This window comes from Chanodichthys erythropterus, chromosome 15 (genome assembly GCF_024489055.1).
Source record: "Chanodichthys erythropterus isolate Z2021 chromosome 15, ASM2448905v1, whole genome shotgun sequence".
NCBI classification, from domain to species: Eukaryota; Metazoa; Chordata; class Actinopteri; order Cypriniformes; family Xenocyprididae; genus Chanodichthys; species Chanodichthys erythropterus.
In genome coordinates, this window is record NC_090235.1 from 19,613,019 (window position 1) to 19,630,990 (window position 17,972).

Consider the following 17,972-nt stretch of genomic DNA (forward strand, 5'->3'; position numbering starts at 1 on the left):
TCCTGCCACTTACTCACTAAAAAACAAACATACTTGCTACCTCACACTCACTATCACTTTCTCCAGCACAGACTTATTTAAAAGCCTTACAATTGACTGAAAGTGAGTGGGAGTGTGTGTTTGTGGGTGGTGGGCGAAAACACCCATTATGCTTTCGCGTCACATATTGCCCAGCAGCAGCTTCATCAAAGTTACTGTGTCCTGAGGTTGGCCCCAAGAATTTAGGACACAGGCACAGTTGGTTTTGTCCTGCTCGTTCTGAACTGACATGCAGCCAGGCGCGCTATGGTGACAAGACGCACCAAAATTAAGGGTCCGGTCCTAAAAAAGAAGAAGAAGGGGAAAAAAACGCATTACACGGTGGCAAAGTTTCCTCTGTGCCAGGGAAGCACAGACCATAATGCGCCCGACTCCCTAGGGCACTGGAACAATCCCAGTGCTTAGAGCCTCTGTTCTCATGCGGTACTGCACAGGTTCTGAGTCATGACGTATTTACTGACAACGCCGTGCGAGTTTTCGCACGAGAGCACCAGCAGCTCGGTAATGTACTTCTTGGTCAGATAAACCTCCCCTTGCACCTCTGTCACTGCGTCTATTAGTTCTTTTCTCTCAGCTATCGGAATCATCGGACCTGTCCGCTTGGAGTGCGCAATTCAATTGGGATTTTTTCACCTTTCCTGTCAGATTTGGAAAAGTTTTACCTCCGTTTTTCCAGCAGACAAGAATGAGGCGAGCCTGTCACCGCGAGCTCGCGCTCCTGCCGCTGCTGGGATACCTGGCTTGCCTGACGCGCGCGGAAGGTGGGTTTCTCTTGATGATCTGTGTGGGGTAATTTGTTTCACGCGCCGCTGCAATACGCATTTACGCGAGGTGATGAATGGACGCATGCGTGTGTCCGGCTTCCAAACGGTTAGACAGTGTTATATTTGTTCTCGGTGTGTGTTTACATACATGTTTGTGTGTGAAAGGGAGGGAAAAGCTTTAATTATAGCCGCTTAAAGCTGCACTCCATCAACTAATTCCTCTAAATAACAATTTAGTCTGGGTCAATGACGTGACGCACATTTGGGTGTGCGCGCGCGTACTGTTAAGTTATTTAAAGTTAAATAAATTCAAGTATTTTAATTTTTTTTTTCAATGTAGTTTAAAATTAAAAACGTCTAGATTTGTCTGGAGGCTCATTCAATGGCTGAATCTTTTGAGAAAAATGAAATGTCGGTAAGTGATAAGTGTTATTTATTAGGATAATCACGTGACGTAGGCATTTGTTTGTAAAATAATATATTAATATAACCTATTAAAAAAAAAAAGTCTGTTTCAAAATCAGTCTGGTTTATCCAACATGCAAGAAGCCATTTTGTTTTCTTGTGACAATAAAACCATAAACCAGATAGATGCTTATAATTGTGTAATTTGTGTGTTTTTAAGAAAAATTACATATTCTCACTTTTTAATGAAAGGGTTAGTTCAGGTCAAATGGAATAAATGTAAGAAAACTTGATATTTATGACTCAAACTTAATGGTGTGAGAAAATGGTATTTGTTGGTTTGGTTTAGTTGTAGTTTTTTCCCATAAAGATTTCTATTTATAGTATACAGCAACCCAAACACAAAATAAAGCCTCAGTCCTGCTTTGTCCCATGGTTTTGGAGTGAAAGATGCTCTTTGTAAGGCATATTTCACATTTGTTTCATCCTTCTCACGGTGTATTCATGTTTACCTTTCCTTTTAGATGTTTGAAGAGTTAAAATCCTTGAACTAAAGATCTAATTCACTTAATGAATTTCATGTTCATCCACCACAAACCCCTGATATCTTCACATCAGCATAACAGACTCATCAATATGACACTAATGAATTTGTAACAAACGATTGATAGATGACAGGTTGTTTGTGGTTGGGTCAGCTTGATTAGTCAGACTTCTGAACATGACTCAGACTGGATTTACCTCACTGACACCAACCTGCTAACCTGAACTGTTCCAGTTCAAATTCATCCCAAATGATGATGTTAACTGATGTGCATTTATTAGACATGGAGCTATGAGACAAAAAAGCTGTACGTTTTGGTGATGTGATCATATAACCTCAGTTATAACACAAAGCTGAATCAGAGGCTCTGTGTAAGTTCAGAGAGTTTACACAGGAATTGACTCACTCAAGCTATTTTATTTCCTCTGTGTGAAACTGTGACAAACTAATGATGTAATGAAGAAGTTTCCTTATGAGAGTTTTGTTAGGATTTTGCCTGTGATGTGTGTGTTTACATCATATATGTGTGTGTGTGTGTGTGTGTGTAATATATCCAGGGTGGGGCTTGTGATAAAAATGTGTGGATTTCAGTGAACAGTTCTTAAAACAACCATTTTTAATTCACAATTTAATCATCTAAATAACCTTTTTTTCCACAATAAAGAAAATTTTGTGCATTGTAAAGATTTCATGGCAGTTTAAAAAAAAACATTAGATTAAGAGTGTGCACTAATGGCCAAAAGTGATGTCTGGCCTAGAAAAATTGATAATTTCACCCTTTATTCAAATATTATTAAACATTTGTCACAGACTTTATGCATCTTTTATAGTTGTGCTTGGAGTTGATTATTTTATTTATGATAACGTAATGAAAAATGCCAAATTGTGCGCATATCATTTTTGGCCAGGCTGTTATGCAAAGAAAATGAACACATGCAAAAACAAGAGATAACTAACGAAATTTTAATAACTGATTATGTTGCAGTCAGTGTAACGGCCTGTTCACACCAAGAAAGATAACAATAAAGATATAGCTCTAAAAATCGTTCTAAATATAAAAGATCAGCACTGTCCACACCACAGCTATAACGATAACGATTTTTTTTACAGCTGTTTAATGATTAAACACTGACAGCCAATCAGAATTCATTCTAGTATAAGGGCTCGCATGTTTAAAATGGCAGACATTGCGGAGTAATAAAATGCACAGATCCAGAAAAATCCACCATTTTTTGACAAGTCAACCCCTCTTTTACTACTTTAAAGTGAATGAATATAGGAAAAACAATCGTCATACCCTTGGAATAAATGGTGAGAAGTACACTATATTGCCAAAAGTTTTGGGACGCCTGCCTTTAGGTGCACATTAACTTTAATGACATCCCATTCCTAATCCGTAGGGTTTAATATGGAGTTGGCCCACCATTTGCAGCTATAACAGCGTCAACTCTTCTGGGATAGCTTTCCACAAGGTTTAGGAGTGTGTTTATAGGAATTTTTGACCATACTTCTAGAAGCGCATTTGTTGGCATGTTGGCATGAAGGCTCACAGTCTCCGCTCTAATTCGTCCCAAAGGTGTTCTATCAGTGCAGGTCAGTCAAGTTCCTCCACACCAAACTCGCTCATCCATGTCTTTATGGACCTTGCTTTGTGCACTGGTGCGCAGTCATGTTGGAACAGGAAGGGGCCATTCCCAAACTGTTCCCACAAATTTGGGAGCATGAAATTGTCCAAAATGTCTTGGTATGCCGAAGCATTAAGAGTTCCTTTCACTGGAATTAAGGGTTCAAGCCCAACCCCTGAAAAACAACCCCACACCATAATCCCCCTCCACTAAACTTTACACTTGACACAATGCAGTCAGGCAAGTACCGTTGGCAACTGCCAAACCCCGACTCGTCCATCAGATTGCCAGACAGAGAAGCGTGATTGGTCACTCCAGAGAACACGTCTCCAGTGCTCTAGAGTCCAGTGGCGGCATGCTTTACACCACTGCATCCGATGCTTTGCATTGCACTTTCAGACATCACGTTTAGCCACTACTGTACACTAAACAAAAATTGGGCTTTCTCAGCGATGCCATAGAAGAACCATTTTTGGTTCCCCAAAGAATCTTTCAGTGATCCTTTCTTAAAAGAACCATTTTTTTCTTAGTGTGAAACTTTTGTGAAATGGAAAGATTCCATGGATGTTAAAGGTTCTTTATGGACCATCAATGCCAATAAGAGTGAATGTAAATTAATTTTGAAACCAGTTGGTATAGCTTTAAATTGCCACAATGCCTAAAACAATACTTCCCTCACTTGACCCTATTCAGGTTGTATCCATCTCTTTAAGATTGCCTTTTGACACACAAAGTTCTTTGGTGATGTAATTCATGCCATTCATAGTCATTCCACCTGTAGATATCATAACAACAATTTGCTGTGGTTATATCCTTGAATGCTCTAAATTTCTTGATGTCCTTCTCATTTCCAGTGTTTGAGGTAATGTATTCTCAAATGTGCATTCTAGGAGTAACATACTATTTAAACTGGTTTGTTTTGTCCCAGTCTCTCCATTAGGACGTGTATTCTTACTGGAGTTGGAGAGTTTTTCAAAAGCTGGACAGGAAGAAGGGTTTGAGGCAGCGACACATGCCTGCATCGCTCAAGGGGCCCAGGTGGCATCTGGGGCCGACCTGCATCACGCAGTGTTGGAATGTGCTTTCTCAGCCTGCTCGCGTGGTTGGCTCTCCGGACCGAGCGTGGGGTAAGAACATTAATTATCTGAAGAACAGAGCTTATGCTGTAGGTCAGAGTGCTGCTTTGTTGAACGGGCAGTGCATTATAAGCAGGGCTTGACATTAACTTTTTTGCTCACTAGCCACTGTGGCTAGTGGTTTTCCAAAGCTACTAGCCACTCAGCATTTTCACTGGCCACAATTTTGACATCGATACCATGGGGAAAATCTGCTTTATAGAAATTTTTAATATTATCTCATAATTAGGCTGCTGTCACTTTAAGACCTGATGCACGGATCCATTATACTGTTACACATGCGTTTTCTTTCTCAACTGTTTACGTTCACTTAAAACACGACTGACTGTGTTTATGTGAATACTCACCAGGACCGGCATTTTGACATTATTTTATGTGTATTTGACTGTTTAAGTGCAAAAAGTAGTGAAAAATAACTCAATTTAGTACTGAGAGGCGGCTTTGGTGTGAGAACCAAATCTGTGGGAATTAATAAATTATGCGCAATAAGCAAAATCCCACGCTAAATTTCAAGCCTTGTGACACCAACAATATTTGTCCTTAGCGAATGAAACGAGTGAGTGAGGGGAGGAGGGTTTGTATGTCGACTCGCTGTTGGAGAGATGAGAGAGTGAGAAAGCACAGCTGGTATTGTGTATCTATTCTGCGGAAGATGAGTATTGGAAGCCTTTCAGATATTTCAGTATCAATATGTATCGAAAAATCTACACTACATTGCACTCAGTTTATTATTTCAGATGCCTTTTTAAAAGACTACAATTGAAAAATGTATGCATTATATATAAAATTGAACCCGCCAAAGTGGCTAGTAGGATTGACTGCGTTACACTGCTGAAATCCATCGGGTCGGCGGGTGTTAATGTCAAGCCCTGATTATAACGTCAGTTACGTAATCAGATTACAGTGACTGACACCTCTTCTGTCCCCACGTTGAGAGAAATCAGGAGTAAGTGCAGAGGTGTTGTGTGCATTGTGTAAACATGATGGTTATTGTAGTTCTAGACTAGACAGAAACAGATTCAGTCTTCCTCAGAATGAATAATGCAAACACAGAATATTATGTTAAACTGCATAATTAAATATGTTAAATAATACAAATACACTTTATGCATTTAATCTCACTTTATTAACCAATGTCTTTGCTGCTGAACTTCAAGGATCCAATTCAACCATAATAAGCAAAAATGACTAAACATCACATTTGTGTTTAATTTTTTTGTTTTTATTGCTTAAGTAAGAGTGTTGGGCTGCGTCCGAAATCGCATACTGTCTTGAGTACGTACTTATTTTGAATAAGTAATTGCTTCACACCAGCTAAAAAAGTACATTCTATGTAGTATGAATGTAATCTGGATGTACTACATTCGCCATGTTGCCTTATCACATGACCTACCTGCATCAGTTGCGCTCCGTCACTGCTCCCAAATCCTCTCCCGTGGCCTCATGAGATAGTAAAGTGTCCATCATATGCACACTTCAGAATCACACCAGAAGATGTAGGTCATCCAGGTACATTTTGCCTACTCTTTCATGCTTACTGTGAATTCGGACATATGTGACATACTGCTTTTTACCTACTATATAGTAGGTAAGTATGCAGATGCAGCCTGTAACTTTCTTCTCGTTCGTCCTATTCTTCTGCAATCCAGATTGGCAGCACAGCTGAAAGGTTTGTTTGAGCTGCGCCCTCTACTGCACAGGCATGAATTTGCTTTTCATTCAGCATGAGGCTTATTCATTTCACTTTTGGTGTGAAAGGGCCTTTACATTTGCCAAAAACAGAACTTTTTCCTTAGTTATTAAAAAACAAACATGCAAGCCCAGCCCAGGTGAGAAAAAGTAACACAAAGTAACATATCGCATTACTTTTCAAAAAGTAAGTAATACAATTAGTTAATTTTTAGGGAGTAACACAATATTGTAACGCATTACTTTTAAAAGCAACACTGTGAACAGGTATTGTGCATTTTTGAGGCATGATAATGAGATCTGTTGCAGTGTGTGATTGCAAGACAGAGAGAATACTACCTGTGAATTCAGCCAGAACATTCCTATTTACACCTCAGGACCTGAGAGAAATGGACCTAAGCTGCTGTGAGGGAACATATCAGCACCTTCCATGTGTTCATTTTCTGTGCAGCTCCATTGGCGAGGTGTATTGCTTTACCACTGAGCACAAATCCCAAAATAATTCTCACATTGAAAATGTGGTTCAAAATGACTTATTCTTTTTAAATGAAACAGACAGTGGGCCCAAAAAGTACTTGGACACTTAAACAATACATATCAAACAGAATGGCATCTGAATATTAATTTGTGTGTGTGTGTGTGTATATATATATATATATATATATATATATATATATACACACACAAATTAATATTCAGATACCATTCTGGACTATATATATATATATATATATATATATATATATATATATATATATATATATATATATATATATATATATAGTTAAAATATGTTATAAATAACTGGTAATTGTTTTGATATTTTATTTTTATATTTTATTTCTTTATTCTTAAATATGGTCAGAAGTTTGGGGTCAGTAAAATTTTCTCATATTTTTGAAAGTCTCTTATGGTCACTGCATATATGCATTATTTAAAATACAGTAAAAACAGCAATATTGTGAAATATTATTACGATTTAACTGTCATTTTTTTTCCCTGTGATCAAAGTTGAATTTTCAGCATCATTACTCCAGTCTTCAGTGTCACATGATGCTTCAGAAATCATTCTAATATGCTGATTTGCTGCTCAAGAAACATTTCTTATTATTTTCAGTGTTGAAAACAGTTGTGCTGCTTCATATTTTTGTGGAAACCATGATACGTTTTTTTCAGGAAATAGAAAGTTCAAAAGAACAGTGGTAAAAATGCATCCTTGCTGAGTAAAAGTATTATTGTCCCCAAATTTTTAACAAAAATATATCTATAAATCTAACTATATTTTGTTCAATAATTTATGCTTACAAGAAAACAATAGCAATGGTGTAAGAAAAATAAGCTTAATTCAATACTGTTTGTTCTAAGCTTTACACTTCTGTCTGGTCTGGACTACAAAATTCAGAGCATTCTGTTGTTATCAAGTATGAATTTATGCATGTCTGAGGCCTTTGTTGAATATCACTTGCATCTGTGAGTTTCGCCAAAAGGAGTGGCCTTCCCTTCAGAACAACCTATAGATTACACATGGATTTTTTGGATGTGACGCATACATTTCACATAAATGACCTACACATGGATATCTCCTTGCAATCTAACCTCAAGAAAATCTACCTCAGTTCAGTCTTCATCAATAAACGTTGACACAGGGTGTTTCCTAGTAACTTAACACTGTCCCAAGAGGGTCTAGTCTCATAAGGACTCAAGCAGTCTGGTTGTGGTTTGAGCCTCCCTCCGCACTCACTCAGACATACCCACATGCTCATAATTCTGATTAAAACTTCACAGCTGAGTGTTAAAAGGTGAGGTAAGCAACTTACTTCCCTCACAAACATTTGGAGGAATTTCTCTAGAAGAATTGGGGCAAAACAGACAGACATTCTTGGATGTAGATATACACGGTATATTCAGAAACCTTAACTGCACTCTTAAGTAAAGGTTCAATGGGGTTCTATAGAGATGAAGTCCATTTTAAAGAACACTTTATGCCAAAAAGGTTCTATATAAGGTGTCTTAAATGATTGCATCATACTTTCATGTTTAATTTTTTTTTCTTGTAATAAAGTATGTTTATGATTAGGTTTAATTCATAAAATTCAAATTAAAACAAAATTAATTAATTAAAGTGCCCCTTTTATGCTATTTTAAAGGCTCCTACTTTTGTTTTGGAGTCTCCTACAATAGGTGTATACATGCATCCAAGGTCAAAAAACACTTTCATTTTCTCATAATATACATTGCACATCAGCAAGAGTCTGAAAATTGTTTGTTCAATCTCTCTCTAAACCCCTTTTTTCTGAGATCCTATCTGCTTTGATTGGTCAGATAGCCCAGTCTGTTGTGATTGGTCGACAGCTTATAGCACAAGACACCTATTCCTATATCTGAATTTCCACTCAAGAAGCTTCCTCAGCACTTGATACCATAGACTGTAAAAATATGGATGAATTATGAAATATGCAGAATTGGTTAGGGCAGTTTACTGCAGAACAACTCATTATGTAGAAATTCAAGTTAAATTAAATGTAGAAATTAAAGATAAAGCTCCAATCTCATCATGAAAATCCTGAAAAAGTCTGTTGGTGCCTCAGTGACTACTTCGCTCAGAGAAGCTGTCAATCACAGCTGTCAATCATGGCGTCACACCCCCATTTTTATAACATAGAATAACTAAAACCAAACTTATTTAAAAAAGGAACACTTGAACTAACACCAGCATGATAAGAACTGCCTAAAATGACAGAAACCATCTTTGGAAAAAATTATATGAAGTGTAATTTAATTGTTTAGTTTGTCTCACGTCCTATTAAATTACATGGGGAGGGCGGGGTTTAGGACCAACCACCTGGGGCGATCGAGATGCTTTGGCTTCACTTTTCAGGACTTGTGCGGCACGTTTGTTTGATACCCAGTGATATGAATGATGGTGTTGGTTTTCCATATCAATTCCAGCACGAGTCCTCATCCTTTTGAAGTGCATCAAAGCGATTCGCAGCGCAGAAAACTGCGTTTTTTCAACATGTCGAAAACACGAACCAAACTCTTCCAGGCTTCAGCTAAACTACAGAGTTTAAGGGAGAGTTAAAATAGGCGCTGATCAGGCTGGCTTTAGGCAAATTTGTTACATTATTATCTAGGTAACAGGAAATGAGACTGGAATTGCTGACGACTCGTTTCATGCAATTCAGAATTGATTCTTTTTAGGAGAAAATAACTTTGTCATGCACTTTGAACTTTAAAACTTTACAAACCTTTTAAATTTACAATCACTATATTACGCACTACATGAAAGGTAATATCTGAAAAAAAATATAATAGGGGCACGTTGAAAGTAAATCCATATGATCCCATGATGGGCACCCTGCCTGACAGAACCTTCTATGCAACTTTTACTTCTTGAAGTCAAGTTTCATAACCCTGATTGGATACAAACTATTGAAAAATGACCACACTCTAAAAAAATCCTGGGTTAAAAACAACACAAGTTGAGTTGAAAATGGTCAAACCCAGCGATTGGGTTAAATGTTTGCCCAACGTGCTGGTCAGTTTTATTTAACCCAACTATTGTTTAAAATGACTATATGTCTGTCTTACTTCATATAAAAATCAGACACATAATTACTAGAGGCAACAATAATAAAAGGAGAACGTTTATTAAGCGATTTAATAAATGTTTTTTGTTTAAATATTATTTATTAAACTTAATAAATATTCACTTATTAAACATTGTAATGAAGGGTCAGTGGAGAGTGGATCCATTTGCAGTCTTTATTAAAACACAGTATAACAAAACAGGGCAAAGACAATACCGTAGTCGGGGACAGGCAAGGGTCAGGGCTGGCAGCGAGAATCATAAACGGGTCACAGGCAATAGTCAAGACAGGCGGCAAGCAAACACAGAGTAAAGTCCAGGCAAGGTTCAGGGTAGGCGGCAGAGGTTCTCGGGAGATAAACAGTCCAGGTAGCAACGGGTAAACAGTCCACAGAAATAACGCTCAGAAATGATCACTAAAAGCAAATCAAGACTTCGCGATGCAAGGCAGCGTGTGAAGCTCTTAAATAGTGTGTGTGTGATGTGGTGCAGGTGCATGTGTAATCAGTCCCAGGAATGAGGGCCTATGGGAAACGTAGTCCGAATGAGAAACCGTCAATATTCCGGTGATGGCTCCCTCCGATGGTCCGGAGGACGAGTCGAGGGAGCCTCATTCATGACAGAGCCCCCACCCTGCGAGCGGCTCCTGACGTGAGGAGGCGGACGCCGGGGTCTACCACGCGGTCGAGGGGCCGGCCTTCCCGGGTGCGTCCAATGGAATTCCTCCAGTAGAGCAGGGTCCAGAATATCATCTGCATCGACCCAGGATCGCTCCTCAGGTCCGTACCCCTCCCAATCGACCAGATACTGTAGCTTCCGACCCCGGCGCCTGGAATCGAGCAGATCCTGGACCTGATAAGCCTCCTCGCCCTCGATCTGTAGCGGTGGGGGATAACGGTCCTCGGCTCCCTCCGGCTCTCCTCCCGGACCCTCGGAGGGTTTCAGCAGTGATACATGAAAAGTAGGGGAAACACGATAATTAGCAGGTAAATTTAAACGGTATGATACAGGGGTGATTTGTTTGACAATTTGGAAAGGCCCTACAAACCTGGGACTGAGTTTTCTGCATGGAAGTCTGAGGTGTAGATCTCTGGTCGATAACCAGACCCATTGTCCCACCGTGTAAGCAGGATGAGGCCGCCGATGACGATCCGCTTGTTCGGCTTGCCTCCGAACCGCCCGTTGCAGATGGTGGTGAGCTAGATCCCAGGTTTCCTCGCTTCTCTGTAGCCAGTCGTTCACAGCCGGTAATTCTGATGGTTCGCCAGACCAAGGGAACAACGGTGGTTGATAGCCCAGAACGCATTGGGACCAGGGACCAGGGTCGGTGAGGAATGGGTAGTGGCTGAAGTAGTCCTGCAGGTGCTTGATGGGATGATTTGGAAGTCTGACAGGCAGTACAGTTGCATATGAATTGGGTGGTGTCTGATAACATGTTCTCCCACCAGAAGCGATTTTGTAACAAGTTGTGTGTGGCTGTGATACCTGGATGACCGGAGCTGGGCAGATCGTGGACATGGAGTACTGTGTTACGCAGTGGTGCTGGAACATAAGTGCGGTCGGCTGGGCAAGCTGCTGGAGGAGGGGATTGTTCATTGGCTTGTGCAAGGCGTCAGCTTTTGTGTTCTTTGACCCAGGCCTGTATGTGACTTTAAAATTGAATCGTGTGAAAAACATGGCCCACCTGGCTTGTCTTGGGTTCAGACGTTTGGCTGCACGGAGGTACTCTAAGTTTTTATGGTCGGGGAGTACAGTGAATTGATGCTGAGCCCCCTTTAGCCAGTGCCGCCATTCCTCCAACGCAGCTTTCATGGCGAGTAACTCCCGGTCTCCTACGTCATAGTTGCATTCAGCAGCAGACAGTTTACGTGAATAAAAGGCACATGGATACATCTTTTCAGGGTCACCTTGGCGCTGTGACAGGATCGCACCTATGCCTGTGTTGGATGCGTCGACCTCGACAATGAAGGGAAGTTCTGGATTGGGATGGCGGAGGATGGGTGCTGTCATGAAACGTTCTTTCAACTCACAGAATGCTTGATCGGCTGCCGGAGTCCAGCTTAAGCGGGTGGATGTGCGTTTGGTCATGGCTGTGAGAGGTGCGGCCACGCTGCTGAAGCCTCTAATGAATCGTCGATAAAAGTTAGCGAACCCCAGGAAACGTTGTAACTCCTTTAGCGTACAGGGTTTTGGCCACTCGAGCACAGCTTTCACCTTTCCGTCATCCATAGCCACTCCGTCTTGACTAATGATGTACCCCAGGAAGGACGTGGAAGTTTGATGAAATTCGCATTTCTCAGCCTTGGCATATAATTGATGCTGGATGAGGCGTTGAAGGACTGCTCTGACGTGTTGAACGTGCTCAGCGAAGGAGGTAGAGTATATCAGAATATCATCGATGTACACTATGACCCAGCGGTTCAGCATGTCCCGGAAAACATCATTGATGTACGACTGGAAGACAGCTGGACTGTTGGACAGGCCGAACGGCGTCACGAGGGTCTCGTAGTGACCGGAGGTGGTAGAGAATGCGGTCTTCCATTCGTCCCCCTCACGGATGCGTATGAGATTGTAAGCACAGCGGAGATCTAGTTTGGTGAAGTATGTAGCTTGTCTCAATTGTTCCAGGGCGGCAGGTACAAGGGGCAATGGATAACGGAACTTAACGGTGATATTATTCAGAGCCCGATAGTCAATGCAAGGTCTTAGTCCTCCATCTTTCTTTTTTACGAAGAAAAAGCCCGCAGACGCGGGTGAGGTTGATGGCCGGATGAAGCCCTTAGCTAGCTCCTCCTCTATGTAGGCTTTCATCGAAGCTGTCTCAGGCTGTGACAAGGGGAATATTCTGCCCTTGGGGGGCGTAGCTCCAGGTAACAGGTCGATAGCGCAGTCACTGGGGCGATGTGGAGGTAATTCCGTGGCTTTTCTTTTACTGAAAGCGATGGTCAGGTCGGCATATTCAACAGGAATGTTGAGTTTTTCGAACTCACCCTCCGTGAATTCCACTGTTCGGACGGGCATGGGAATTATGGGCTGTAGACAGTGCTCATGGCAGTGATCGTCCCAGTGTAGAATTTCTCCCTCTTTCCAGGATACATGAGGATTGTGGGTGCGAAGCCAGGGTAATCCCAGAATGATGGAGTTGTTAGGTGAAGGTATGATGTAGAAGTGGATTCTCTCTTGATGCAGTGCTCCGACTTGAAGTGTGAGTTCTTGAGTGATGTGAGCCACTTTGCCCCTGCCTATGGGCTTTCCGTCTAGTGCCTCCACTGTCAATGGAGAATGATATTTGGTTAGCTCGATGTGATGGGCTTGTGCAAAAGAGTCTGACATGAAATTCCCAGCGGCCCCTGAGTCCAGCAGAGCATGAGTGGAAATGACTTGATCGTCAATGATAACTTGAACAGGGATTTTCAGTGAATTGAATGGGTAATCATAGTGAGGGGAAGAACTCACCGATCTGGAGCTTGAGGCGTTGGGGCGAATGGGGCAGTTGCTCTTGTAATGTCCAGCCTGACCACAATATAGACACAGATGTAACTGTCTCCGTCGCTCTCTCTCCTCGGGTTGTAATGGAGTATAACCCAGCTGCATAGGTTCTGAACTGGAACTGGCAGTCGTGATGTTGAGTAGTGCGGCGAGAACGGAGCAAATTGTCAATATGGATAGCCAGCTCGATGAAGGAGCTCAGTGACTGACCCTCGTCACGGCAAGCAAGCTCAGCCTGTAATTCCAAGGAGAGACCCCGACGAAAGAGTAGTTTTAACGTATCTTTAACCCAGGTGGTTTGAGCTGCAAGTGTGCGAAACTGAAGTGCGTATTCCACAGCCGTGGATTTGCCTTGACTCAAGGAAAGCAGTTGTTCTCCTGGATTCTGACCTCCCGCTGAGTGTTCGAACACCTCTCTGAATCAATGCAGGAACTCCGTAAACGTGGTGAACGCTGTGCCATCCTCTCTCCAAATGGCCGTGGCCCAGTCTAACGCTTTGCCTTTGAGCAGGGAGCAGACAAAAGAAATGCGGCTGGAGTCTGTGGGGTACAGAGAAGGCTGTTGGTTTACGTACAAAGAGCACTGTAAAAGGAACCCCTTACATTTTGCTGTCGTGCCGTCAAACTTTTCAGGGAGAGCGAATTGTGGGTTCACAGCAGGTGGGCTGGGCGGTGGCGTGGTAACTGGTGCTGCGGCCTGCAGTGTGGCAGCCTCGGTGGGGGTGAGGCGTAGGCTCTGGAACGTCTTCACCAGTTCTTCGGTCAACGAGTTGAGTCGTGATAGTTGATGGTGATGCATGGCTAGTTGGCTGGCCTGTACAGATAATTCAGTGGAAATCTGTGCAAGAGCTGCTGGATCACAGGGTGGCGAAGTCTTCTGTAATGAAGGGTCAGTGGAGAGTGGATCCATTTGCAGTCTTTATTAAAACACAGTATAACAAAACAGGGCAAAGACAATACCGTAGTCGGGGACAGGCAAGGGTCAGGGCTGGCAGCGAGAATCATAAACGGGTCACAGGCAATAGTCAAGACAGGCGGCAAGCAAACACAGAGTAAAGTCCAGGCAAGGTTCAGGGTAGGCGGCAGAGGTTCTCGAGAGATAAACAGTCCAGGTAGCAACGCGTAAACAGTCCACAGAAATAACGCTCAGAAATGATCACTAAAAGCAAATCAAGACTTCGCAATGCAAGGCAGCGTGTGAAGCTCTTAAATAGTGTGTGTGTGATGTGGTGCAGGTGCATGTGTAATCAGTCCCAGGAATGAGGGCCTATGGGAAACGTAGTCCGAATGAGAAACCGTCAATATTCCGGTGATGGCTCCCTCCGATGGTCCGGAGGACGAGTCGAGGGAGCCTCATTCATGACACATATGAATACATTTCCAACATACTTTGGGTTAATTTTAAACAAGTAAAATAGTAATTTTTAAACAATAGTTGAGTTAAATAAAACTACCTAGCAGGTTGGCCAAACATTTAACCCAAGGGCTGGGTTAAAACATCCCAATTGCTGGGTTTGTCCATTTTCAATCCAACCTGGGTTGCTTTTAACCCAGCATTTTTTAGAGTGTATTAACACAAATGCCACATTCTATATTAATGTGGCACATCACTACTATTTCAGTCTTTCTACCTCAAAACATCATGTTTACTTGCAGTTTCTTTGTATTTATTTGTGAAATTTATAAGCAATTTCTGAGTGAATTGTTCCAAAGTTTTAACCCAAACAATTAATCCAACCGCGAGTTAAAACAACCCAATTGCTGGGTTTGTCCATTTTTAACCCAACCTGGGTTGTATTTAACCCAGCATTTTTTAGAGTGTACACAATTTTATTTCCAGTGCATGTAATGCATGGGTTTTCCAACTTTTTGATGCCAAAGACCTCCAAATATTATGAGTTTCTCATGGCTTATTGCTTTTTTAATCACTTTTTTGACAGACACACTCAGAAAATGGTGAGAGACGAAAGCTTTGAAAACATGCACACATGATAGAAAACAGACCTGTGATGTGAATTTATACAAACACTGGAGACATTAGCAATGTGAAGGGGATTTACTGCATAAGGTGTGTGTGTGTTTGTGTATGCATGTTGAAATAGTTCATGAGCTGCATATGTAAGCAGAATTTAACAGTGACATCACGTCTGTTGCCTTTATAAGGAAGAGGACAAAAAAAAAAAAAAATGAGAGAAAGAATTCTTTTAATTTGCTTCCAACTTGCCAATGTGTGATTTCAGGACCACAGTGTGCAGCGACGTCCCGGGGAGTTTGAGGCCAGTTGACGTTCAGCTGGAGAATTTAACTGCGAACGCTGAGAGTCTGGGCGTGTTCTGTGTGAAAGATAGTGGTAAGTTTTAAATCACTGAAACTGAGGAACTGTAGAAGGGGGCTGTGTTTTTTCACTTATGAGGGATCATGAGGGAATATTTCATGTAACTCATACCTAAATACTTGGGCCTGTTTCATATACCGCATGTGAAAGAAGCAGAACAAAAGCATGCGAGTAGAGCGGTTTTCAAACTTTTTATGCCAAGGATCCTAAGTGTGATGATCCTTTTCAGAGAGACTCTTTTCTTAAAAAGTAAAAGTAGTGATGTATTTTTTGTAATATAAGTCTCCAGAATGTGTCTGTGAAGTTTCAGCTCAAAATGCCCCACAGATCATTAATTATAGCTTGTCAAATTTGCCCTTATTTGGGTGTGAGCAAAAACACACCATTTTTGTGTGTGTCCCTTAAAATGCAAATGAGCTGCTGTCCTGGTCTGCTTTCCAAAAGAGGGCGGAGCTTTAACAGCTCAACAACAACAAAGCTGGAGAATCTCACGCAGCCAAAATGAGGATTGTCAGTAATGGCCTTACATTGTTCAGTCAGACACTGATGGAGAGACTCAGGAAGAAGTTATAGATTTTAGAATGAAACTGGACGTTTCTGAATGGTTAGTGGATAAATGTATGTAGTTTCTGTGGAGTTGATTCAACTCATCCACTATCATGTGCCGTCATGTTAATCTTTTGTGCAAATCCAGCATTGAATTGACCCTCATTTGTGAAGACTGGCGTAAAATGACGGCATGACAACAACACTCTACTACAACAACTCTTCCTCTTCTATAAAGCAGCCCAACATGGCCCCACCCCCTTTGTCGCATGTTCTCGGGGGCGGGGTTTATGTAAATTTTAGGGTCAGTGATGTCACTAACCCAGAAAGAAGCTCGTTGTAGTCCTTAAACCGCAAATTCTTTAAAAGAAAATATCTCCCTTTGCATTGAGCTTTGAAAGTTGTAACTTTAGGCGATGTTTATGCTCTAACAGCAACATTACAAACTAACTAAAGTTAAAAAAGTGAAATCATAATCAACCACCCCTTTAAGGTGTTTACACACAATCCGATTACTAATAGTTTATTTGGTTGCATGTAAATATAGCCACTGTGAGCCTGATAATTCAGTGTGCAGTGTAACAGGCCTTGCTCTATATGTAATTCATCCTTTTCACTTTATTATTTTTTGACAAACTCTTCTCCTTCATGACTGACCCTGTTCCACTTTCCCTTCATCCATCAGATGCTCCATGTGGGCAGCCTCCTTCATTTCCACACTCATATCTGCAGGGGAAAACTGGGCTGGATCTGGGGGATGAACTCCTGTACGCCTGTGACCCAGGATACAAACTTCCCAATGGAGAAATGGCTTTCAGCCTGCTTTGCGACAGCTGTGGAGAATGGTACGGCCTGGTGCAGCACTGCGTCAAAGGTGAGCTGCAAACTCATTGGTGAGGTTTAATAACTAAAAGAGCCATGCAGAACATGAGAAAGAGGCTCCAAGATGCTCAATTCTTGAAGTTCAAAGGGTTTGTTTGGCTTTCAGGTGTAGCTGCGTAGCCTTCAATATGTTTTATTTGTTGCAGATGATCCTGAAGGCCACATCGACTATGAAGATAAGTTAACAGAAGGCCATCTGAGGGAGGAGCATCATATTTCCTTGATTCCAGGAGGAACGCAGTCAACTGATCATGAAGTAGAAGAATCCACTCCTGAGCCTGAGCATGAAGGGACAGTCGTGTCAGAGGAGGAGGAGGAGGAGAATGATGAAGATTCAAAAGTATCAGTCACTGAACCTCCAGTGTCAGTGCTCAGTCAGAAGCACATGTTCTGGTTCCCTTCAGAGGCTTTCCAGGATGAGAAGAAGCATCCGGGTATCACTACGGATACCTCCTCTGTTAAAAGCTCCAGTGAAGATGAGAATCACATGAATGTCAAAACAACCGACAGCCAATCTGATCCCGACACGATCACAGAGGAACATGACCATCCGACTGATCCTCCCACTGATGAACCTGCCAGCCCCAGTACCGGTGGCACGGATGAATCCTGGCTAGATGGATATCCTGTTACTCATGATGAAGATAAAGCTGGAGGCGAGTCCACAGGGGAGGTGGGACCAGAACAGGGGGTGGAGACAGAGAGCGTGACTGGACGCTCAGAATTGGAGGTGTTTGAGGATGTAAACAAAAACCCTGTGGAAGAAGAGACCGGAGGTTTGAGTTACAGTCCTGAGGAGGAAGAAGATGGAGAAATGAAAAATCCTGAGGACAAGATCCACAGGAAAGGAGATGAGGAGGAGCTTGGCAAAGGGACAAGCATACTTGAAAAGGAGGAGTCTGTTGTATCACATTATGAGGAAACGACTG

The 17,972-nt window shown here is 41.8% G+C and overlaps 1 protein-coding gene across 1 annotated transcript in view; it reads left to right on the forward strand.

Annotated features, from left to right (window-relative positions):
* The first annotated feature begins 512 nt into the window (after nt 1-512).
* Nucleotides 513-17,972, forward strand: part of susd5 (sushi domain containing 5) — an 18,358-nt gene continuing 898 nt past the window's right edge. The window contains exons 1-5 of the mRNA XM_067361431.1: nt 513-800; nt 4,306-4,504; nt 15,521-15,630; nt 16,847-17,035; nt 17,190-17,972. The exon at nt 17,190-17,972 is cut by the window's right edge and continues 898 nt beyond it. Of these exons, the coding sequence (XP_067217532.1) occupies nt 725-800; nt 4,306-4,504; nt 15,521-15,630; nt 16,847-17,035; nt 17,190-17,972 (1,357 nt within the window). The 5' untranslated portion in view covers nt 513-724. The remainder of the gene's footprint in view (nt 801-4,305; nt 4,505-15,520; nt 15,631-16,846; nt 17,036-17,189) is intronic.